This window comes from Tubulanus polymorphus, chromosome 1 (genome assembly GCF_964204645.1).
Source record: "Tubulanus polymorphus chromosome 1, tnTubPoly1.2, whole genome shotgun sequence".
NCBI classification, from domain to species: Eukaryota; Metazoa; Nemertea; class Palaeonemertea; order Tubulaniformes; family Tubulanidae; genus Tubulanus; species Tubulanus polymorphus.
Genome location: NC_134025.1, coordinates 603,841 through 628,240, shown reverse-complemented (window position 1 = coordinate 628,240; position 24,400 = coordinate 603,841). Strand labels below are relative to the sequence as shown.

General features: G+C 40.5%; 2 protein-coding genes across 3 annotated transcripts in view; both read left to right on the top strand.

The window, feature by feature from the left end:
• The first annotated feature begins 246 nt into the window (after positions 1–246).
• Positions 247–6,274, top strand: LOC141898489 (CTP synthase 1-like). Its single transcript, XM_074784419.1, has 14 exons — positions 247–316; positions 1,085–1,281; positions 1,975–2,145; positions 2,288–2,388; positions 2,472–2,588; positions 2,896–2,979; positions 3,053–3,282; positions 3,444–3,576; positions 3,667–3,755; positions 4,095–4,296; positions 4,752–4,848; positions 4,930–4,985; positions 5,175–5,271; positions 5,467–6,274. The coding sequence occupies exons 2-14, from the start codon at positions 1,116–1,118 to the stop codon at positions 5,700–5,702; spliced, it is 1,779 nt and encodes a 592-aa protein (XP_074640520.1). The 5' UTR covers positions 247–316; positions 1,085–1,115; the 3' UTR covers positions 5,703–6,274.
• A 381-nt stretch (positions 6,275–6,655) lies between these two features.
• Positions 6,656–24,400, top strand: part of LOC141907593 (SAM and SH3 domain-containing protein 1-like) — a 43,990-nt gene continuing 26,245 nt past the window's right edge. For both annotated transcript variants that reach the window (XM_074797289.1, XM_074797293.1), the window contains exons 1-2: positions 6,656–7,252; positions 18,917–19,048. In XM_074797289.1, the coding sequence (XP_074653390.1) occupies positions 6,764–7,252; positions 18,917–19,048 (621 nt within the window). In that variant the 5' untranslated portion in view covers positions 6,656–6,763. The remainder of the gene's footprint in view (positions 7,253–18,916; positions 19,049–24,400) is intronic.

Genomic DNA, 24,400 nt, shown 5'->3' with positions numbered 1-24,400 from the left:
ACCGATGGAACATAATTTCATTTTCAGTCATTCGTGAAATATTTTGCAGATACCAATGAAATACTCATTATTTCAAAATTTACTTTATTCGATTTAAAGCTTTTTTGAATCCATTGTGCACATATTTCGTGGATTATTGAAAATTGACGTGCCACTCGTTAGGAGACTGGTTGCCAATCGTATTCCGCGCCACCTACAAATCCGACAACCAGTCTATGTGCAGTTTCGCTAAAAGCCGGAAGTGAAATCCATGTGTTTTTTGCGCTCCCGCGAAATCAATTAGTTACCAAAAAATATCCATTAAGAACATATTCAGGCGAGTACAAATAAGAAATTTGATGTTAATTGAAAATGCAATAATTTGAATATGATTTTTAGCCCGATTTTTATCTGCGTATATTTAAATTCTTGGTTTTCGCGTCGAAAGATGTTACTTTTTGCCACCCGTGTGTACTACTGTGGTGGTGTGTGTGAGTCGAAAGTGACGATACCGCGCAAACAATTCTGAAAGCAATGGGTACCCAGATTCGTGTCTCCCTCGCATCAAACTTATTTCAAGAGACCTCGAGTTAGGACTGTGACTGGAATTGCCACCGGCTGTGAAGACAAAAAGTTAATAATGAAAACATCCAGCAGATGTTGCTGGAAATCTTTTCAATATTTCCACATGAATGAGCATTTATTTCTAGTTAATTCAGAGGTCTGTCAGTGTCAATGCCACCCACCAGCAGCAGTAATTAGAACAATTATGTTTTTGTATTGTTAGTTTGGACTCAGTGTTAGTTCTGGATTTAGGCATTTGTAGTTTGTATGATGGTCACTTTTCTATGATGGATATAGTCTCAGACTGTCTCGAAGAGTTTCTAAATCAATTTAAGTCAAACTGACAATTGCCAGTTGTGTGACATACTTTACTTATTATAATATTGTTTTAAAGGTAATAAGTTGCAACTGTCACAAATGCTGCCGTTTTCAGTTTTTGACCTAAATTCATTTCATGATAAATCAAACATCTGTGAAAATCAATAAATGACAAAGTTTATACGAATGAATAACTGAATCAAATGTATTTGTATATTTGTAGTGTGGCTTGGCGAAGTATATTGAACAGTAAGATGAAGTATGTTCTGGTAACTGGAGGTGTTATCAGTGGTATCGGTAAAGGAGTTATAGCCAGTAGTGTCGGAACTATATTAAAATCATGCGGAGTTAGAGTCACATCTATTAAAATTGATCCGTATATTAATATCGATGCTGGAACTTTCTCACCTTACGAACACGGTTAGTATTTCACCTGAAAAAGATACATTTTAAAACACAGGTTCCAGTTCCGGGCTGTTGGAAAATTTGTGTGATTGTTGTTAAGTTGAAAATATCAGAAATTGTTGAATTAATTCAAATTCTAGATTAAAACTTAATCAAGAATAGTGAAAGTGAAATTAATCATTATATGTTTGATCATGCACTATCCCTGTCAAACTACATATTATTGAAAATGAATGGACATCATTGAAAATTAACGCTTTTGTCATTGATAGTTAATTCTTTTTATTCTATTATTTTCCTGAGTAAATGTCCCCGATTCTGAAATTCACAAGCGCCACATGTTACTGTATCGTGTTGTGTACAGATATTTACTTCGCGTAAAATCAGTTTGCATTTTACAAGAGAAGTTTCCAATTTCAATCAATTCTGTTGAGAGTCAGTTACTGGTTATTTATTGCGAAACAAAAAACAGATGCTTAACACCAGAAATCAATATGGATTTGTTCCGATATTAAAATTAATTCCTGGTATAAAATTCCTTCACACAAGAGAAAAAATAAGTCAGTTGATGATTTATTTCAACAAGACTTTAACTACTACTGAAATATTTCCTGATACTAATAGTTTATCTTCAGGAAGATGACTATTCATTATATTATCATTATTACGTGAATTCAAGGGTGTTTTATATTTTGTTTTTGTTTTTAGGAGAGACGTATGTTTTAGATGATGGTGGTGAAGTCGATTTAGATTTAGGAAATTACGAACGATTTCTCGACGTTAAATTGACGCGAGATAACAACATAACGACCGGAAAAATTTATCAACAAGTTATAAACAAAGAAAGAAAGGGTGAATTTCTGGGTAAAACAGTACAAGGTTTGTATCAATAGTTCATCGTACATAACAGTACAGTTCAATGTATGTTTGAGTACAGTTCAATGTACATGTATATCGTTGTCCTTAACTTTAGAAATTACACTTAATCTAATAAATGTATTTTGTTGATGAATATCTATAGTTGTGCCTCATATTACGAATGCTATTCAAGAATGGGTTGAAAAAGTAGCCAAAGTTCCAGTAGATGGGACGAACGAGACTCCGGATGTTTGTATTATCGAGGTAAATATTGACAGGAGAAAAAAATTGAGAAATCATGTGAATTATTATAATGAAATGAATGCGTTTTATTTGTGAATTAACAGTTAGGAGGAACAATCGGTGATATCGAAGGTATGTGTTTCGTTGAAGCATTTCGTCAATTTCAATTCCGAGTAAAAAAAGAAAATTTCTGTTCCCTTCACGTCAGTCTAGTTCCAGAGGTAAGTAATCTGAACGTCTGCTGTTAGCAAATATTAATGAACCTCTGAGTTATATGGTATAAAATCCTACAATAAGAAAGAAAAATAGAGTCTGAAAATGTTTCCTTCGGCTCATATCTTGTGGACAAAATTATATGATATCTAAAGTTCTTTCATAAATACTTATGAATGTTTGGTTAATTGTGCTAATAAAGACAATACAGAACAAACAGATTGAGATGTGATACAAATTAGGGGTGAAATATTATATAGAGCATAAAAACAGTTACACATTGAATTTACCTCGAATTATGTTCTTCTATTTCAGCCTAAAGCGACAGGAGAACAGAAAACTAAACCGACACAGAACAGTATACGTGAATTGCGTGGTTTAGGGTTATCTCCTGATTTAGTAAGTCCGGCTCTTGCGTCTTTCTTTCTAAAATCTAACGTTGAGTTTGAGAATGTATTGTGTATATTTGTAGATTGTATGTCGCAGTCAATCTAAATTACAACAACCAGTGAAAGAGAAAGTATCGATGTTTTGTCACGTCGGTCCTGAACAAGTCCTCTGCGTTCACGACGTTTCGTCTATTTATCGAGTTCCATTAATGATGGCGGAACAGAATATCGTTCAATATTTAACGGAAAGATTACATTTAAACGTCACTAAACCGAAACGTATGTTGTCGAAATGGAGGGATTTAGCCGACAGGTTTGTTTTCAGATCATCCTTTGATCAGTCGATGATGTGATCAGTCGGTGATGTGATCAGTCACATGATCAGTCAGTGATGTGATCAGTCAGTGATGTGGTCAGTCAGTGATGTGATCAGTCCGTGATCTGTCAGTGATGTGATCAGTGATGCCATTTTAGATACGATCGTATGTTGAAAGAAGTAACTATTGCTCTGGTCGGAAAGTACACGAAACTCGATGACTCATACGCATCTGTGATGAAAGCTCTTCAACACGCGGCGCTAGCATGTAATCATAGGCTGAATCTCAAGGTAATCATCTATCCCTTACCTATTGAAGACTCTCACCCGTAGGCCTATAAACGGTCGAAGTATTAATAGATTATTTTTGCGTGTGTTAAGTGTATAGAGGCTGCAGATTTAGAAAATGAAACTCAGCAAGTTGATGCAGTCAGGTATCACGAGGCGTGGCAGCAGCTCTGTAGTGCTAAGTATGTTTCCATAATTCGTGTCCCCTATCGGGATCCAGGGTTCTATTAGATCAGGGAATTCCAACTCTACTTTATAAATCAGGGAATTTGAATTTTTGGTGTCTTGTTCTTGCTGGTGACGAATGGCACAAGGAACCTCAGCCCCCACTGAGAATATCTTATAATTTAATCCGTGAATTTCTTGACGAGTGTCTGTGAAAAGTTTGGGATATTGTATTCCCTGACCTATAGGAACCCTTGTGATGAATTTCAATAGGGAGTTGTTATAACCAATCTCATCCCTGCAGCTCGATGATTTGAGATACTATAATTGACGTTATTCTATTGATTATTTATCAGTGGTGTGATAGTTCCTGGTGGATTTGGTCAGCGTGGAACGGAAGGTAAAATCAGTGCTATAACCTGGTGTCGAGCGCAGAAAATGCCGTTTTTAGGAGTGTGTTTAGGTTTACAAGGTGCTGTTATAGAGTTCGCCAGGAATGTTTTAGGTTGGAGCGATGCTCATTCAACCGAGATGGATCCAGATACGTCTCATCCTGTTGTAAGTTCATTATTACTCTTTCATTATCAGCCATCATCAGTTTTCTGGGTATAAAAGCTACTGGTACCGAAACTGAAGCGTAATCATGAGTTATAATATATGATATGTGTAATATATAGCGCTAAATCCAGCTAGGCTGCTCAGAGCGCTTTACATTTTTCGGTATTATTTGAATTCATTATTTCGGTCATTTTGATACAACACCAAGCTGCTAAAAAGTGCTCAGGAGTCATCTATGAGGCCAGGTACCCTCTAACTCCTGGGTGGAGAGAGGCGATGAGGATAAGTGTCTTGCCCGAGGACACTAAGGCAATGTACAGGGTTCAAACCCCCGACCTGGCTTTCCAGAGCCGAACTCTCTCCACTCAGCCATACCGCTCCACATTGATTGTACAAGTATATGAGTTGACTGTACGAGTATTTCCACTACTGATGGATTGATTGTTTATTTGTAGGTGATAGAAATGCCTGAACACAATCCTGGTGATTTGGGCGGAACAATGAGATTAGGCAAACGTAAAACTATATTTAAATCTGACGACTCTGTTATTAGTGAGTGTTCTTTCTATCCTCTAAATAAATCTATAATTCACTGAGATGAAAAGTTTAATTTTTGTCTGAATTTATTTTTAGGAAAACTTTACGGAAATCCCGAATTTGTAGAAGAGAGACATAGGCATCGATACGAGGTATAAACACAGTCAAACCTCTTTAATTCAGATCAGTTTAATTTATATCGCCATCTACAGATAAACTAGGGTTAATGTGATGCTTAATTCAGATTTCTCTCTTTGGTCTCAACTGATCTCAGCAGATTATTCTGCGTTGTTTGTTCAGGAAAGTTCATGTAAATTGCAATTTGAATTTTATTTTCACAGGTGAATCCGAAATATGTTCCTGAATTCGAAAAGTACGGAATGAAATTTGTCGGCCAAGATGTTGATGGAGAAAGAATGGAAATATTAGAATTAGAAGGTATTGAATTCGTTCATTAAAGAAAAAATATGAAAGTTGATTTTAAAAAGGGGATAATTTATCACACAACCTCTAAATTTTGTTATGAATACTTCTTGAAAACACCTCAATTTCTAGGATGACATGAATTATAGTATGAACGTGTCTTAAAGCTACATCTGAAGATTGATTAAGAAATGTATTTTATTTCAACAGGTCATCCATATTTCGTCGGAGTCCAATATCATCCAGAATATCTGTCGCGGCCTATGACTCCATCTCCGCCGTTCTTAGGACTATTAATGGCTTCGTGCGGAAAACTTCCTCAGTTCCTAAGTCGACAATGTCGTCTATCGCCTAGGCAACTATCTGATTCAGATATATCGGATGATGAAGACCTAGCAAGCATCACATCAACCTGGTCATTAAAATCAACCACTGATTCACGATGATCTTTAATTCTCGCGGCACTTAGGAATTCGAATCTATAAATGTTTGAAAATATGTTTCAGGGATTTTTTAAAGAATCTACCGGAATGTGTTCTGTTTGACAATGAGAAATCAATCCCTGATGATGATTTAGTTCCTAACTTCCTATATATTTTGTATCCATTTTGTCCTGAGAAATAATGATTTGATTTGTTTGATGTGTACAGTAATATGAAAGATTTTACTGAGGGTCTAACTAACCCCATTGATACTGATTAATTTAAACATTTTCTTTCATATTTCAATGAAATGTTCCTGATAAAAATTTGTTACCGATAACAGTTTTCAGATGTTTAGCCCTGTTTACTACTTATTCTTGCTCTTACTGATTCTATGTTTAGTAGACTATTGATTGTGTTAGATCTCGTCGGACCAATAAATACCGGACCAGTTGAATATATTATCTGGGGCACATGGATCTGAGGCAATTGACTGCAGGGTAAGCAGAGTCTACTATATAAATTGTATCTGCTTGATAGGCTCTGATGTATTCTGAATATAATAGCATTATATTGATATTTTTATTAAAAATTGATGGATGGAAAAATGAGTCAGTATTTTCTTTGTGGAAGGAGGAGGTGAAAGTGTTACTAACATCCCATCTGTTACAAAGCGTTGATTGACCACAGCAAATTGAGGATCCCGACGACAGCTGTGTTGATTCATGGGTGGGTCTTAAATCAGTATATCGGTATTGTGAATAGACGAGCATGATTCATTTGGCATCACGAGCTGATGGTTCTATCGTCGGATGATTGCTAGCCCGCAATGAATGAGATTTGTATTTTACCACCAGGAGGTGTCGCCCTCTACACAGGTTTGTATTTGTGTTCTGATAAACGCCGATAGGGCGCAGCACTAATTCAGTCTAAACATCATGGATGTTTTAGACAGTCGCGATTGTCATGTTGCTGTCAAATAAACCTTCATATCATCGTTTTTCCGCGGCGTACAAGTTTCTAACTTTCGCCGATAGTTTATTTGTATAATATCTACGATGTAAAGTGTTAATTTTACAGATCGGATGAGTCCGTGTCTTTTAGACATGGCTGATAATATCGTGGAAGAGTGGCTACGCTCTCTTACTTTAGCCAAATATACGCAAGCTTTCTTGGATAACGGTTACGATGACCTGGAGATTTGTAAACAGATCGGACAGCCGGATCTGGACGCGATCGGTGTGGTTATTCCGAAACATAGAAAGGATATTTTACAAGCCGTTAAAAATCTCAGAGAATTAGGAGGAACTGCTGTTTATTTTACTTTGGAAGAACCGAAAAATTACGACGATTACGACGAAGTCACTTCTCAAACGACGTCTTATTTTCAAACTCCCGTTCATGAAAGGATAGCTACATTCTCGGCTGGAGCTTTCGCTAAGAAGAAATTAGACGAATACGAAGAAGGGAAAAAGGCGTTAGTTTTGTATCCAAAGGTTCAGTTATTGACAATGATTCGTGATAAGTTGAATTCGGAGTTTGTTGATCTGGCTACACTACCTTATACTAACCCTGTAAGTAATATAAAACACAGGCGACACGCGCTCCAGGAGAAATCAGTGAATTTAACACAAAATATATAAGCTTTTGATTTACATTGTAACAATTTGTGTGGACATTTTCACACAAATTGTTTCATTGTAATCAAAAGCAAATTTGTTGTAGGTCAACACTCATTAAGTCTCTTAGTTTTGAGTTCCAATTTGTATTTGTATAATTCAGTTAAAACTAAGTGAAGTCATCATTTAGATAATTCGTCACATTACTGAAGTCATCTCTATTTTTATTGTCCCAATATTTATTTCCATTCCAATTCGTACTTTTAAAATGATCCTCTTAATAAAAGCAAGTTTTACTGTCATTGTTTTTAAGATGTTTGATGTGTTTTACTCAGTGCATCATTGATGTAATTAGATCTGGGTATTGATACTAATTACTATAGCTGTTTATTCACACAACAACGGAGTATGTTTTATCTATGCCAACTATTCAGCTATGTAACTTACCTTGCTGATAAGTGATAAGTACAAATACTTACCCTTCGAGTAGTATTGAGGTTAATGAAAATAAACAGAAACTCTTTGATACAAATAAATCCATACAAACATGGATGGATTGATTCTAGATAAACTCCTCAGCAAATGAAACGAGTTAATCATTTAAGAACAGGAAAATATTATCGACCTCTGATGAAGGAATCGGCAAAAGCCCTTATAATAAAACTGGCAAAAACCTGGGACTAAACCAGCAAAAAACCAAGGACTGAACCAGCCAAAATCTGGAACTGAACCAGCCAAAATCTGGAACTGAACCAGCAAAAATCTGGAACTGAACCAGCAAAAATCTGGGAATAAACCAGCCAAAATCTGGAACTGAACCAGCAAAAATCTGGGAATAAACCAGCCAAAATCTGGAACTGAACCAGCAAAAACCTGGGAATAAACCAGCCAAAATCTGGAACTGAACCAGCAAAAATCTGGGAATAAACCAGCCAAAATCTGGAACTGAACCAGCAAAAATCTGGGAATAAACCAGCCAAAATCTGGAACTGAACCAGCAAAAATCTGGGAATAAACCAGTCAAAATCTGGAACTGAACCAGCAAAACCCTGGAAATAAACCAGCCAAAATCTGGAACTGAACCAGCCAAAAACCTGGAAATAAACCAGCCAAAATCTGGAACTGAACCAGCAAAAATCTGGGAATAAACCAGTCAAAATCTGGAACTGAACCAGCAAAAACCTGGGAATAAACCAGCCAAAATCTGGAACTGAACCAGCAAAAACCTGGGAATAAACCAGCCAAAATCTGGAACTGAACCAGCAAAAATCTGGGAATAAACCAGCCAAAATCTGGAACTGAACCAGCAAAAACCTGGGAATAAACAAGCCAAAATCTGGAACTGAACCAGCAAAAATCTGGGACATGGAACCTCAGCGAGCTCAATATCCAGCAGCGAGACTAAAACCACAGTCTGGGTCATTAAGCCTAACACCTCCTGCGTGATAAAACCTGGAATAGACTGCAGTTGCTGGAATCTTCGTCCTTCAGTTGTTGAAGGGACTTCACAGCTTGACTTTCCATTAGTGTTGAATGAATCATTTCACATTTTTTGTTTATTTTTTACTCATAAACAGAATATGATATTGTTTTCAATTATACAGCTGCTGCTACTGCTGCTGCTGCTGATGGTACTGATGTTTTGTTATTATATAATCACTAGAAACCTTTTTATTCATACTATATATAAAACATAGTTACTGCTCTATTCCTGTGTGTGAGTAGATACTGTTTTTAGAAACAACTGATGTTTTTCATTTGAAGAGAGTTGTTGGTTAATTTTTTCCATGTGTTCACAGGAATCTGTTTCAGTACTCGGCACACACATGTACCCATACTGTGAGCTATACAGTTGACACTGTGAGAGGAAGCTTGCAGCTCTCTATACCTGCTGCTGCTATCGGCACTTCTTAATCCACCTAAAAATATTACGAAAATATTCTAAAAAGAATCTTGAGTACAAGTTGCTGATGATAACTGGTTCAAAATATATGCAGTCTTCAAAAAAAGCTCTTTAATCCTTTAAGAATGAACCTCGTACCTCCAGTATATGAACAATATCGAATAGATTGACCTGCAAAAAACAAAAAAGAACATTCATTTGGTCTAAACCCAACTGTGAACCCTAGCTCTCAGTAATAACCCTAACCCTAGTTGATCCTGTCAGGATTTGAACCTGGGTCTCTAATTTCCAAACCCAGCGTCCTAACCACTGGACAACTGAGCCAAGGTAACTGACATGGTTTGGAAGTTGGTTTTGTATGAGGGCAATGGGTGTGAGGTGACCATTCAGTGCAATGCGACCAGTCAGGTGTGGCGACTGGTTGTCAAATCATTGCCTATTCGCTAATAATTTCATACCGATCCCCCAGTCCCCTCTCCTCCTGCCCCTCTCCTCCAGCCCGCTCTCCCCCAGGCCCCTCTCCTCCTGCTCTTCTCCTCCAGCCCGCTGATCCCCCAGTCCCCTCTCCTCCTGCCCCTCTCCTCCTACCCGCTGATCCCCCAGTCCCCTCTCCTCCTGCCCCTCTCCTCCAGCCTGCTGATCCCCCAGTCCCCTCTCCTCCTGCCCCTCTCCTCCTACCCGCTGATCCCCCCCCCATTCCCCTCTCTTCCTGCCCCTCTCCTCCAGCCTACTGATCCCCCTGTCCCCTCTCCTCCTGCCCCTCTCCTCCAGCCTGCTGATCCCCCAGTCCCCTCTCCTCCTGCCCCTCTCCTCCTACCCGCTGATCCCCCCCCCATTCCCCTCTCCTCCTGCCCCTCTCCTCCAGCCTGCTGATCCCCCAGTCCCCTCTCCTCCTGCCCCTCTCCTCCTACCCGCTGATCTCCCCCCCATTCCCCTCTCCTCCTGCCCCTCTCCTCCAGCCTACTGATCCCCCAGTCCCCTCTCCTCCTGCCCCTCTCCTCCAGCCTGCTGATCCCCCAGTCCCCTCGCCTGGTTCCCTCCAGTCTCTCACATGTAGAATACTGATTTGCCTGGTTCATTATGCATTCATTTTCTTTCCTCTAAAGTAATAATGAACGATAGAAAGAGCGTTGGTAGCTGGTATTAATGCTGCTGGAGATGCTGGCTACTATCATGCATTCTCATCTAACCATAAAATGATGAGCTGAATTTTTAATTCACAGCTTCCTTCATCACCTACACAACACTTCACCATGTACCCTACAGCGACCTGGCTCTCTCGCTACTGCTGGGACAAACTGCTAAAAGAGAGGCATTTTAATATTGAAGATAGCGGGATAGGAAATGAATTATTGTTAGAAAAGTTTGTCACATAAAGCTATACATTTGTAGACGGACAGAGAGAAAAGCCAAAATTAACTTCAAGGTCCTTCATGTGTCTCTACACTTGAATCACTTTAGTTAGGACTGAATATCTGAGTTGAGAATGTTGCGTAAATTCACCTCTAAGACTAGAGCAGCAGTTTGTATGAGTGGAGAGTTTTCTATGTCCCAGGTGTCTCGCTACATCGAATATAATTTAATATCGAATCTTCTAAGATATTATTGATAACATGTCATTTTTAATTAAGTCTCTCCGAGCGCTGCTACCGCTGCTGCTGCTGCTGCTGCTATAGATGACGGGAATAAGACGTCTATTTATTGTCTACCGTGATGATTGTGATGTTTAATCCATTATTACTTTGTTATGGTAATCATTTTAATAACGTTTCCTCGCTGATACTGTAGATTGCTTCTTACTCGGTATAGTGTTTGGTACTGCTGGTGATATTTCAGTGAGCGCAGCTTTCTGTATTATCATTACTGATACCTGGTCCTAGAGAGTGTTTAAGAATTATATTCTCATAGGGTTCCCCAAGGGGGTGCGGGGGGTAGCGGACGCACCCCCTTTTCGAGATAGCTAACTTCTCAAGTTACTATGAAATAAATGTTCAAGATTTTTCTTGCCAATTTGACTAATCTTTTACCTCTAAATGATTCATTTAAAGCCTGGAAAACGTCTGTAAAGCCTCCAATTTTCAAAAAGTTTTTTGGGGGAGGCCCACCAAACACCAGACATTGTGCTTGGATGCTGGATTGATGCTTATTCGAACCCCCTATGAAAATTCCTTGGGACGCCTATGATTCGCTGATCTCTCTAACACCAGTAACACCCCCTCTTCCCCCCTCTCCCCCTCACCCTCTCTTCCCTCTTGCTCTCTCGTATAAGACTTTTAATCTCTGTGTAAAAAGCTGTCGTCGAATTCAATCGTGCAGAAAACCTTTATTTAAACAATCTAACAATAAAGACGGTTGGTTTTTAAAGAATCGCGAATAATAATCGGATAAAAATTGAATTAATGTTGATTTTAATGGAAATAATCAAGTATTTAATGTAAGATGTTTGATGATTGAATTGAATCTCCCGGGTAACCATCTGACAACCATCACAAATATTTAAATTCTCCATCTCCGCGCCCTCTTAGAGAGAGAGGGAGAGAGAGAGAGACGGGAAGAGATCTAGCGGCACATCAATGATTTTCTTAATTGGTGCTTGAAAGTCTGAATATTGAGATGCATTTATTGTGAATAGCCGAGCAATTTATATGTGACAGACACAGAGCATGCTGTATACAATGTATTGTGTGTGTATAGAGTGTGGTTAGGATTGAACTATGAATCAGAGCCACAATTACGACTGACCTCGGTCTGACTACGCCCAGTCAGTGGTTGGACTTCGGTTAGCTAGGACCAGTCAGTAGTTTGACCTCGGTCTAGCTAGGACCAGTCAGTGGTTGGACCTCGGTTAGCTGGGACCAGTCAGTGGTTGGACCTGGGTCTGACTACGCCCAATCAGTGGTTGGACCTCGGTTAGCTGGGACCAGTCAGTGGTTGGACCTCGGTTAGCTGGGACCAGTCAGTAGTTTGACCTGAGTCTAGCTAGGACCAGTCAGTAGTTTGACCTGAGTCTAGCTAGGACCAGTCAGTAGTGCGACTTGGGTCTAGCTAGGACCAGTCAGTTGTTAGACCTGGGTCTAACTAGGACCAGTCAGTTGTTAGACCTGGGTCTAGCTAGGACCAGTCAGTAGTGCGACCTGGGTCTAGCTAGGACCAGTCAGTTGTAAGACCTGGGTCTAGCTACCCCCAGTCATTGGTTGGATTTTGGTCTAGCTAGGGCCAGTTAGTGGTTGGAGCAGGGTCTTGGTTGCTAGAGGAATGTAAAGGGCCTTATAGCTAGGAGGCCCAATACAGGGCAAATACCTGGTCTGAATCAATCACTATTTATGCCTATACCAGGTTCACAGTTATCTCCCAATGAAATATCGGGCGGTTCTCATAATGTATTCTGTAATTGATGATAGTTTGATTTCTAAGTGTAATAATAATGATGACAAATAACTGAGTGAAAACTGAACCAATTTACGGGCGACAGGCAGTGGCAGGCAGTGGCGCGTGGGTTTTATCAAATAGAAATGAGGTGAAACTGGTATGATATTTATTTCAATCAGGCGTGTGCGATAGAAACAGGTTTTACTGCTGTGTGTAATTTTCAGTCAGTAATTGTTATGGATGGGGGCTGTTAGTGGTTATCAGTTGATTTATGTAGTGTCATAGTTATAATTATTAAATACAGCAGCAGCAGTAGTATATATCAGATCAGATGACATTGAGTCTGACTGTGATTCACTGTTAATCTCTATTTAGTCGCAGTTTTGGAGGAGTAATAATCATTTAAAGGTTGCAATCAGTCAGTCATATTTAGAATAAACACATTATTTCTCTATCACCTTAGTGAATACATGATATTGATAGTCAAATTCCAGATATAGCGACAGAGCTTGTATAGGTTCAATCTGTGTTAGGGGCTGAGACCTTTATGAAATAGTGTTCAGCATCGGGGAGGTTTGACCTCTCAGATGCAGTTTTATAAAAGAGGTTTTACATCTCTGGCAGGTAATACATCTCTGGGAGGTAATACATCTCAGGCAGGTAATACATCTCTCTGGGAGGTGGCAGGAAAGTCTGATAGACTTTCATATTGTATCAAACACTGAGTTTGAGATGACAGACCTGACCCTACTGCTGCTGCTGCTGCTGCTGCTGCTACTGTTGATTAAGTCCAGTAAGTCATTACACCTGATTGATGTGTTCAGTGAACACTTTCTCAGAAGCCACTTCTAACGTAGCACTTACTGGAATACACCGGCTGTCCTTACCTACAGCCCTTTCATCCACTTCACTATTACTAGTGTGTAGTATGAAATGTGGAACGATCAGTTTTTGAAAGTGTGCTGATAAAATGTCTCAATGACTAGTTGGTGTAACTGCTCGTGAAGACTTTGTTTGTCTCTTTTTGGTTTTTCAGTTATTTTGTCCTTTGTCATACAATAAACAGTAAAATGGTGATTATTTTCTGTGCGCAGTGAGACAGTTGACACAGACAGTGAGACAGGTTGAGAGAGAGAGAGGAGAGAGAGAGAGGAGAGAGGTATCTCTGCTGGTTGCTCTGCTGGCGTGTAAAATGATAAATGCTGGTAATTTATCAAAAACCTGTTCCGGAAACTGACAAGTGAACAAAGGAATAATAAGAATCTTGTGCACTCCCCTCACTGGTCGTGTCTCCTCACACATCTCTTATGTCTCGTGCTCACAAATTTATATCACGCTTTATTTCTTCATTAAAAATTACAGTAAACCTCACTTTACTCCACTGCGACCGCTTTGAGTCTTGAGTTTAAAAGATCGAGAAATTGGTCGCGAAGTTGTTCGAGTAAGCATGCTAGTTAACTGCATTATCTGCGATGATTGAAATCACTGATTATTATTGATAAATTCAAAATGTTGTGTAGCAAAAATCATTAAACCTGAAAAACACTATAAAACATCTTCATATTCATAAATGAAAAATTCTTTTTGATTCTGATCTGATTGCGAAAATGTTTGTATAAAACGTGTAGTATGAAGTTGAATGTGTTTAATTTGTGAACTAGGATGAGCAGAGTTTGATGACGGAGGTGATTGTGATAAAAATGAGCACATCTGTGCAAATTTACACAAGTGCTAAAGAAAGTAAATTTAGATTGTCATTGTGTTGAGCGGAGAGAGCGGAGAGAGAGTGAGGGATGAAATATGAATAGAATTCTTTATGAAAATGAGGTTAAAACTCACATTCTATTGTTACGTATGAATGAGGCAATATTACGGCAGTAGTGTTAGGTATAGGTCGGTCGGTCGGTCGGGTCGGGTCCCATCCCTCAGTATTTATTCTTTATATCTAAAGAAAAGTTATATAGAGTAAAAGTGAATGTGTTTTTGTGTGACTACAGCCAGACGCGTTGAGGAGCCGCAGGTCTTTTTTTATTAAAAATTGCGTCGACAGTCAAAACTTGTAAAAACTAGGGCTCATGTACACAGCATTGCTGTCCAAAAGTGGTCATGAAACATAAGCCCGGTTGACTGTTCACTAATAACCCTAGTATCCAAAGGTTTGGTAGATTGTAGAGCGGTAGATTGTAGGGCGGTAGATTGTAGGGCGGTAGATTGAAGGGCGGTAGATTGTAGAGCGGTAGATTGTAGGGCGGTAGTTGTAGAGCGGTAGTTGTAGAGCGGTAGTTGTAGGGCGGTAGATTGTAGGGCGGTAGATTGTAGGGCGGTAGATTGTAGGGCGGTAGTTGTAGATCGGTAGTTGTAGAGCGGTAGTTGTAGAGCGGTAGTTGTAGGGCGGTAGATTGTAGGGCGGTAGATTGTAGGGCGGTAGTTGTAGAGCGGTGGTGGTAGAGCGGTAGTTGTAGAGCGGTAGTTGTAGAGCGGTAGTTGTAGAGCGGTGGTTGTAGAGCGGTGGTTGTAGAGCGGTAGTTGTAGAGCGGTAGTTGTAGAGCGGTAGTTGTAGAGCGGTAGTTGTAGAGCGGTAGTTGTAGAGCGGTAGTTGTGGAGCGGTAGTTGTGGAGCGGTGGTTGTAGAGCGGTGGTTGTAGAGCGGTGGTTGTAGAGCGGTAGTTGTAGAGCGGTAGTTGTAGAGCGGTAGTTGTAGAGCGGTAGTTGTAGAGCGGTAGTTGTAGAGCGGTAGTTGTAAAACCGATGTGTGAATTTGGGTTCAGGTCTCACATCATTGTTTCTCATGTAGCTCATGTTTTTGTATAAACAACATAAAATACTGTTCCATTCTCTCAAAGGTGATAAAATATTCTCCCCTCTAACTGACCCTCCCTCCCCCTCCCCCTCCCCTCCCCCCTCGACAAACCATTTGTAAATTGGTAATAAAAAGTGTTTTATTAACATTGATCACGTGAGATCGTATGATCTATTCTACTCACTGATCATATAGATAACAGATAATAAGATAATTAATGCAGTAACGGTAGAATTTACCCCCCTCTCCCTCCCCTCTCCCTCCCCTCTCCCCTTCTCCCCTCTCCTCCATTCCTCTGTTCTATAAATCATAATTCAGAGAGATCTAGTCTCAGCAAATATTCAAACAGTCTCTGTACATAAACCACAGTTATATTTATTCTATAAATTGTAGCCTAATATGACAGGTTATACCTACCTCATCTCATCTCATCTCATCTCATCTCACGTGGTTAGAAATTGAATTTCTTAAGGTAACCTAAAAATCCATAGAAGCGCTTTACTTTATAAATTTTTTTTTTCTAATAAGTATAAAGAGTTCATTGATACAAATGTTTTCGGAATGATATCACCTCATCGGGTGAAATATGAGGATCACATCCCCTCATCAGGTGAGGTGATATCCCCTCATCTGCTGAGGGAGATATCACTTCATCTGATGAAATATCAAATGGATTAAACTACACAAATTACACTAAAGTTTATTACAACTAGTGCTGAATTCTAAGTTCATTTCTAACAAATGTTTAATTACAAGTTAGTTATTCAAATACAGGATAAAAGATGAGCGGCCATCTTGTGAGGGAGATATCACACCTCATCAGATGAAATATCAAACTACACAATTAAACTACACAAATGACACTAAAGTTTATTACATTATTATTGTGCTGAATTCTAAGCTTATTTCTAACTACCAAGCAGCCATGTTGATTTAAGTGATAGATGTAAATAGATGGTCGTTTAGTAGCAGAGATTCTGTAGTATTTACTGCGGTCATTGATAAAGTGTTATTTATCTCTCACTGGTAAAAGAATCCTCTTCGATCAATCATTGTTTGATTCGTTTTAGCGATCATTGATTCCGGAATCGGTATTGAAAATACCGCGCGCGTCAGAGAGTAAGATGTGAATAGCCGGTGCTCTGTTCGGGTTATTGCCACTGTACGTAAAATACTGACAACACAATTTGTTTAGAGCTCGGTCCCCGAGGGGCAGCTGAGGAGCTGCTGAGGAGCGGGCGAGTAAAGCGGGGCTCACATTCATTCATTTGTTACACGATACTGATTGATAGTAGATTATTAAATCTGTGTAAGAAGTGATGGGGGGTGACCAGTATGTGTGTGGGAGGCTGGACAGCTGCTGCTGCTGCTGCTAGCATCAGTTCCTTCTTATCAATTATCAAAACCGGACTTTGAACATTGGGAAAAATGAATAGTGAATTAATTAGCTTCGATTCGGCTCAAAATTCTGTTGCTCAAAAAAGAATACTTTTCACTTAAGGTTTAGAATTGAACAGACCGATTGAAAAACTAGGATAAACGGGCCAAACCTACGCTTTTAATGGTTACTGTTGATAAAAAACTCGGTCCATTTTGAAAGATAAACAACTGAGAATGAAAAAATCTGAAATGTTTCCTTGAGCTACAGACATATTCATTTCCTAGTTCAGCTTTATCCCGATAGTCGTGTATTGGTTTACTCAGAGCTGCCCAAACTGTCCCTGATTTTCAGTATTTGTTACTATTTTATAATGTTGTTTGATGTAATATGAAAGATTTTACTGAGGGTCTTACTGTTGATTACTGGTTAATTTGAACATTTTCTTTCATATTTCAATGAAATGTTACTGAAAAATATTCCATTTATTACTGATAGCAGTTTACTGAGGTTGTCAGCCCTGTTAGCTACGCTCGCAAACTTGTTTGTTTACACATCAGTTGTGACCATCCAACCATTTTGTATTTGTTCGAGTTCGGATTATAATTTACATAATAGTAATTTGCAAAAATAAACACAATCACAATTGCACATTGAAACTGTTAAATAACATATCAAGTTAATGAATGTACAGCATGCCTCATGAGACACCCAGACAAATCAAATACCATTCATATCAACTATTTTCAGATAGTACAAAATTTATAACTACTTAGATCTGAATATCAGTATTAACTATTTTATAAATATCATATAGAGATTTGTTTTGGTGGTGTCCTGGTGCTGGTGGTGCCCTGGTGCTAGTGCTGGTGCTAGTGCTGCTGCTGCTGCTACTGCTGCTGCTGCTGGTGCTGTAATAATAATCAAGTCATTGCTAGCCACTTAATTCTAGCAATCATTTATTTCTACTTGAACGACGTGTATTGAGTGAATGTTGTATTTCAATAAAATTGTTCAGTGAAGTGTCACTTGTGGATCTTGTTTCTTACGTTAACCGAGAGTTCACTATTGATTTATACAACGCTAGCTATGAATAAATAATTAAAACGGCCACAATCACGACTCATACCGGCCTCTCATTTATCTACCCCGAGATTTTGATTTTTTATTCGAAACTATAAAGTGAAACTTGAGCTTAAGTCCTCCTCATTGTCATCATCATTGTTGTGATCATTACGTTCATCATCCGTTTAATGACTTTCACTTAGTAAATTAGATTATAAATAATATGTTAATTAGGACTTAAAAATAGTGATGACTTCGTTTGACTTCCGTAGATGAAATTGGAAATGTTGGGTAAACAATCATCGGTCGGTCTCTAGACTGAATGTTATTATCTACATTTCACGTCTATTGCTCGAACACAAGAATGAACTCGTATCTCAATCATAAATATCTGATATAAATTCAAGGTTTTATAATCTGTTTAAAAGATTGCGGCTAGAAACGAACGCCTCGAGGGAAATATTTCTAAATGGATTGTTGTCGCGCATCATTTTTACGACTTATCTTTTTAAACTTTAGACACATTTCGATGTCAGAATGATGGCTGGCTGGATCTGGGAACCGGTATCACAGTCTCAGATGGGAATAGAATTTTTCAGTTGTTGTCTGTACATATTCACTGTACGTTTGGGATCTGTAGAATATTCTTACAAGTTCTTTCTGCTCGAAGGAGTCTCGTGATTAGATTTGCGATGGTAATTTGTAAAATCTGATTACCCTATTGCTGCCAATGACAACAGTTTAGCCGTTTTTACCAAAGTCTATGCGTAGAAATCTCTAGTGACCGTGTGTATGAAGCAGTAGTCTGAACACCTCACGAGGTTAACACTCCATCTCGAGACACTCCTCGTCTAATATTCAAACACTTACAACATGTCTCCGATATATTATTCAATGTTTACATGATTTTCAGATTTTAGAGTTCTGATTATTTTGATGAATTCGCTCGAATGGTAAAACAAGAAAACTTGTTTTACAACCTGCTTTATTCAGCCTGTTATCCAGCCTGCCATCCAGCCTGTCATCCAGCCGGCCAGACCCAGACAGTCACTCGGCCTGTCACTGAGACTGTCACTGATAGTGAGAAATTTGTTATATTTTACAGGATGGTTCAAGAGGTAATGTTGATATCGTAGCTCAACGTTACGCTGAAGAATTCCGCACGCATTTCCACCATGTCCTCGATATACTGGAAGATATGAGGATTCACAAATGGACAACTCGAGATTCAATTGAGGTATGAAACTACCCCCCACTCTCCTCCCCTCCTCCCCTTCTCCCTCTCCTCCCCTCCTCCCCTTCTCCCTCTCCTCCCCTCCTCACTCTATTAGTATTCCTATCTGATATTGTATTGTCAGTAATTGTGTTTGTCTATTTCCTGTAATTTCCTGCTTTGTATTCACAATCCAGTTCACTGATACCAGAGAGGAGTGACAGCCCCTCACTGACACCGGGGAAGTGTGACAGCCCCTCACTGATACCGGGGAAGTGTGACAGCCCCTCACTGACACCGGAGAGGTGTGGCAGCCCCTCACTGATACCGGGGAAGTGTGACAGCCCCTCACTGACACCGGAGAGATGTAACAGCCCCTCACTGACACCGGGGAAGTGTGGCAGCCCCTCACTGATACCGGGGAAGTGTGACAGCCCCTCACTGATACCAGAGAGGAGTGACAGCCCCTCACTGACACCGGGAAAGTGTGACAGCCCCTCACTGACACCGGGGAAGTGTGACAGCCCCTCACTGATACCAGAGAGGAGTGACAGCCCCTCACTGACACCGGGAAAGTGTGACAGCCCCTCACTGATACCAGAGAGGAGTGACAGCCCCTCACTGACACCGGAGAGATGTAACAGCCCCTCACTGACACCGGGGAAGTGTGGCAGCCCCTCACTGATACCGGGGAAGTGTGACAGCCCCTCACTGATACCAGAGAGGAGTGACAGCCCCTCACTGACACCGGGAAAGTGTGACAGCCCCTCACTGACACCGGGGAAGTGTGACAGCCCCTCACTGATACCAGAGAGGAGTGACAGCCCCTCACTGACACCGGGGAAGTGTGACAGCCCCTCACTGATACCAGAGAGGAGTGACAGCCCCTCACTGACACCGGGAAAGTGTGACAGCCCCTCACTGACACCGGGGAAGTGTGACAGCCCCTCACTGACACCGGAGAGGTGTGGCAGCCCCTCATTGATACCGGGGAAGTGTGACAGCCCCTCACTGACACCGGGGAAGTGTGACTGCCCCTCACTGACACCGGGGAAGTGTGGCAGCCCCTCACTAATACCAGAGAGGAGTGACAGCCCCTCACTGACACCAGGGAAGTGTGACAGCCCCTCACTGACACCGGGGAAGTGTGTGACAGCCCCTCACTGACACCGGGGAAGTGTGACACCCCCTCACTGACACCGGGGAAGTGTGACAGCCCCTCACTAATACCAGAGAGATGTAACAGCCCCTCACTGACACCGGGGAAGTGTGACAGCCCCTCACTAATACCGGAGAGGTGTGACAGCCCCTCACTGACACCGGGGAAGTGTGACAGCCCCTCACTAATACCAGAGAGGTGTGACAGCCCCTCACTGACACCGGGGAAGTGTGACAGCCCCTCACTGACACCGGGGAAGTGTGACAGCCCCTCACTGACACCGGAGAGGTGTGGCAGCCCCTCACTGACACCGGGGAAGTGTTACAGCCCCTCACTAATACCAGAGAGGTGTGACAGCCCCTCACTACAAGTGCTGTCCTCAGTATGAAACTTGTTTTTGTGAGCCTCTATTGATGATAAAACTGTTAGTCAGGTTTCCGACCTCTCTGTTTGAATTATTGACTAGTATAATTCTGATATCTGAAAGAAGACCGTGTTTGTTGAGAATGTCGCTTGTGGTTATTCCTGTATTTCAGTACTAACTGACTGACTGACTGACTGACTGACAGACTAACTGACTGACTGACTGACTGACAGACTAACTGACTGACTGACTGACTAGTGTCACGCGCTACGAGCCAAAAAAACAGAAATAACATCCGTTTGACTTTTTAAATTTCTAATTCTGTTTTCTTTTCATTATTGAATGTGGTATCAATGATAGGGAATTATTTAGTAATGTGTTAACAGCAGAATGAGTACATCTACTCAACAATTACTGAACAGCAGAATGAGTACATCTACTCAACAATTACTGAACAGCAGAATGAGTACATCTACTCAACAATTACTGAACCCTATAAACTCATCTTAGTGTAATGATTCAGGTTCAGGCTTCAGTCGATGAAAAATATGTGAAAGTGGGACATGATAAACATTTCAATTGTGAAGGTATATCAAAGAGATTTGTAGTTAATCTGGACCGCGGTTTAGGCAGGTTTAGACAGTAACCGGACTGCAGTTTAGACAGTAACCGGACTGCAGTTTAGACAGTAACTGGACTGCAGTTTAGACAGTAACTGGACTGCAGTTTAGTCAGTAACTGGACTGCAGTTTAGACAGTAACCGGACTGCAGTTTAGACAGTAACTGGACTGCAGTTTAGACAGTAACTGGACTGCAGTTTAGACAGTAACTGGACTGCAGTTTAGTCAGTAACTGGACTGCAGTTTAGTCAGTAACTGGACTGCAGTTTAGTCAGTAACTGGACTGCAGTTTAGACAGTAACTGGACTGCAGTTTAGTCAGTAACTGGACTGCAGTTTAGACAGTAACTAGACTGCAGTTTAGTCAGTAACTGGACTGCAGTTTAGTCAGTAACTGGACTGCAGTTTAGTCAGTAACTGGACTGCAGTTTAGTCAGTAACTGGACTGCAGTTTAGTCAGTAACTGGACTGCAGTTTAGTCAGTAACTAGACTGCAGTTTAGACAGTAACTGGACTGCAGTTTAGTCAGTAACTGGACTGCAGTTTAGACAGTAACTAGACTGCAGTTTAGACAGTAACTGGACTGCAGTTTAGTCAGTAACTGGACTGCAGTTTAGACAGTAACTAGACTGCAGTTTAGACAGTAACTGGACTGCAGTTTAGTCAGAAACACGACTGCAGTTTAAACAGTAACTAGACTGCAGTTTAGACAGTAACTAGACTGCAGTTTAGACAGTAACTGGACTGCAGTTTAGTCAGTAACTGGACTGCAGTTTAGTCAGAAACACGACTGCAGTTTAGACAGTAACTAGACTGCAGTTTAGACAGTAACTGGACTGCAGTTTAGTCAGTAACTGGACTGCAGTTTAGTCAGAAACACGACTGCAGTTTAGACAGTAACTAGACTGCAGTTTAGACAGTAACTGGACTGCAGTTTAGACAGTAACCGGACTCATAAGAATAGATCAGTGATCTGTAAGACTGGTATGTATGTGGAGATGAGGAGGTGATGTGTATGTGGAGATGAGGAGGTGATGTGTATGTGGAGGTGAGGAGGTGATGTGTATGTGGAGATGAGGAGGTGATGTGTATGTGGAGATGAGGAGGTGATGTGTATGTGGAGATGAGGAGGTGATGTGTATGTGGAGATGAGGAGGTGATGTGTATGTGGAGATGAGGAGGTGATGTGTATGTGGAGGTGAGGAGGTGATGTGTATGTGGAGATGAGGAGGTGATGTGTATGTGGAGATGAGGAGGTGATGTGTATGTGGAGATGAGGAGGTGATGTGTATGTGGAGATGAGGAGGTGATGTGTATGTGGAGATGAGGAGGTGATGTGTATGTGGAGATGAGGAGGTGATGTGTATGTGGAGATGAGGAGGTGATGTGTATGTGGAGATGAGGAGGTGATGTGTATGTGGAGATGAGGAGGTGATGTGTATGTGGAGATGAGGAGGTGATGTGTATGTGGAGATGAGGAGGTGATGTGTATGTGGAGATGAGGAGGTGATGTGTATGTGGAGATGAGGAGGTGATGTGTATGTGGAGATGAGGAGGTGATGTGTATGTGGAGATGAGGAGGTGATGTGTATGTGGAGATGAGGAGGTGATGTGTATGTGGAGGTGAGGAGGTGATGTGTATGTGGAGATGAGGAGGTGATGTGTATGTGGAGATGAGGAGGTGATATGTATGTGGAGATGAGGAGGTGATGTGTATGTGGAGATGAGGAGGTGATGTGTATGTGGAGATGAGGAGGTGATGTGAACTGCTGTCTTATATATTTTTTTGTTCACTGGTTTCACTGGTCAGCAGTAACTGCTGTTGCTGCATTGATTTATTTCCACACTACAGTTATTGGCAGCTGACAATCTTCTTACCCCTGACTTATCACTTATGATGGTTGACTGATAAACTTACCACTCGTACCTGTGAGATTGATAAAATACTTCTCAATATCATCACGTGATATCTCATAGAGTTCACATATTAAACATATGTCTTACATTAGAAAACTGACTTGCCTTCATTAACATTCATTATCAACGCTGTAACTTTAGAATTGTACTACTATAACTTTATTCATTAATTCAGGCTTCTAGAAATTAGGGCTATAATCTATTTTGCTAAAAGATAGATATTATAGATATTTTCAAAAGAGAAATATTGATATAAACCTGGGACAGCAGGGACGTGGAGAGGATTTAACAAATTGGGGCTATAATTTCTTTCGCTAAACGATGAACATTGTAGATATTTTCTAAAGAGAAATATTAGCATAAACCTGGGACAGCAGGGACGTGGAGAGGATTTAAAAAAATAAAAGATGTAGACACAGAAATACGAAATACATTTATGTCACAATGGGCAAAAATGTGTAGGACCGGTTGGGGCCTACACACCGGTTGGGGCCTACACACCGGCTACAACCCCGACCTGTTGCATCTCAAATGTCGAGGCAAGTTATCTTATGGAAAACAACTGTATTTCTAACACTGCATTATAACCACAGTATTTATTCGAAAGATTATCAGTAAATATGGGAAAAATTGCTATAAAACACTGAATTGATTCTGTTATTGATGCAGTTTTGTGTCTGAAATGCATTTGTTTAGTGATAGAATGAGTAATTACGTGGGTTGAGGGTATTATCCGTTACTGCAGTGTAGGCCTATAATATGATTAAGTGTTAGGTGGTAATTATCTTCAGACACCAGACTCTTTAAAAACCAGTCGTTGAGTCGTTGAGTCGTTAATGATTATTGAACTGTTTGAGTCACACTAACTCCAATCTCCTGCGTTGTTATACTTCTTACATTTACATTTGACTTTCTAATAAAGAAGTTCTTTCAACGTGTGTTTATTTTATGAGTTTTTCTCGCTGGTGAAAGGAGAGAGAGAAAGAGAAAGAGGGAGAGGAAGTGATATAGCGTCTGGAGACAGGATATGACTATTACTCTGATACTAGCAGCTCTCTCTCTCTCTCTCTCTCTCTCTCTCTCTCTCTCTCACCCTGCTGGCCGCCGCAGCCGCAGCCACCGCGGCTGTCGTTGACTTTCTGCGCTATGATTTATAGTTATTGCTTAGTAAATATATTCACACAGGTTCACTATTAATCATCTACTAATGTCTACCTATATCTCATACCACATCGGTTTCCAAAATCCTCGCGGACGAATGATGAGAGAGAACTGATCTATTAGTCTTGATTATAGGAACAGAGACGAGGGAGAGA

Coding starts and splice junctions, on each gene's coding strand:
- LOC141898489 (XM_074784419.1), top strand. CDS start 1,116: ATGAAGTATGTTCTGGTAACTGGAGGTGTTATCAGTGGTATCGGTAAA. Junction 1,282..1,974: donor TTTCTCACCTTACGAACACG/GTTAGTATTTCA, acceptor TTTTGTTTTTAG/GAGAGACGTATGTTTTAGAT. Junction 2,589..2,895: donor ACGTCAGTCTAGTTCCAGAG/GTAAGTAATCTG, acceptor CTTCTATTTCAG/CCTAAAGCGACAGGAGAACA.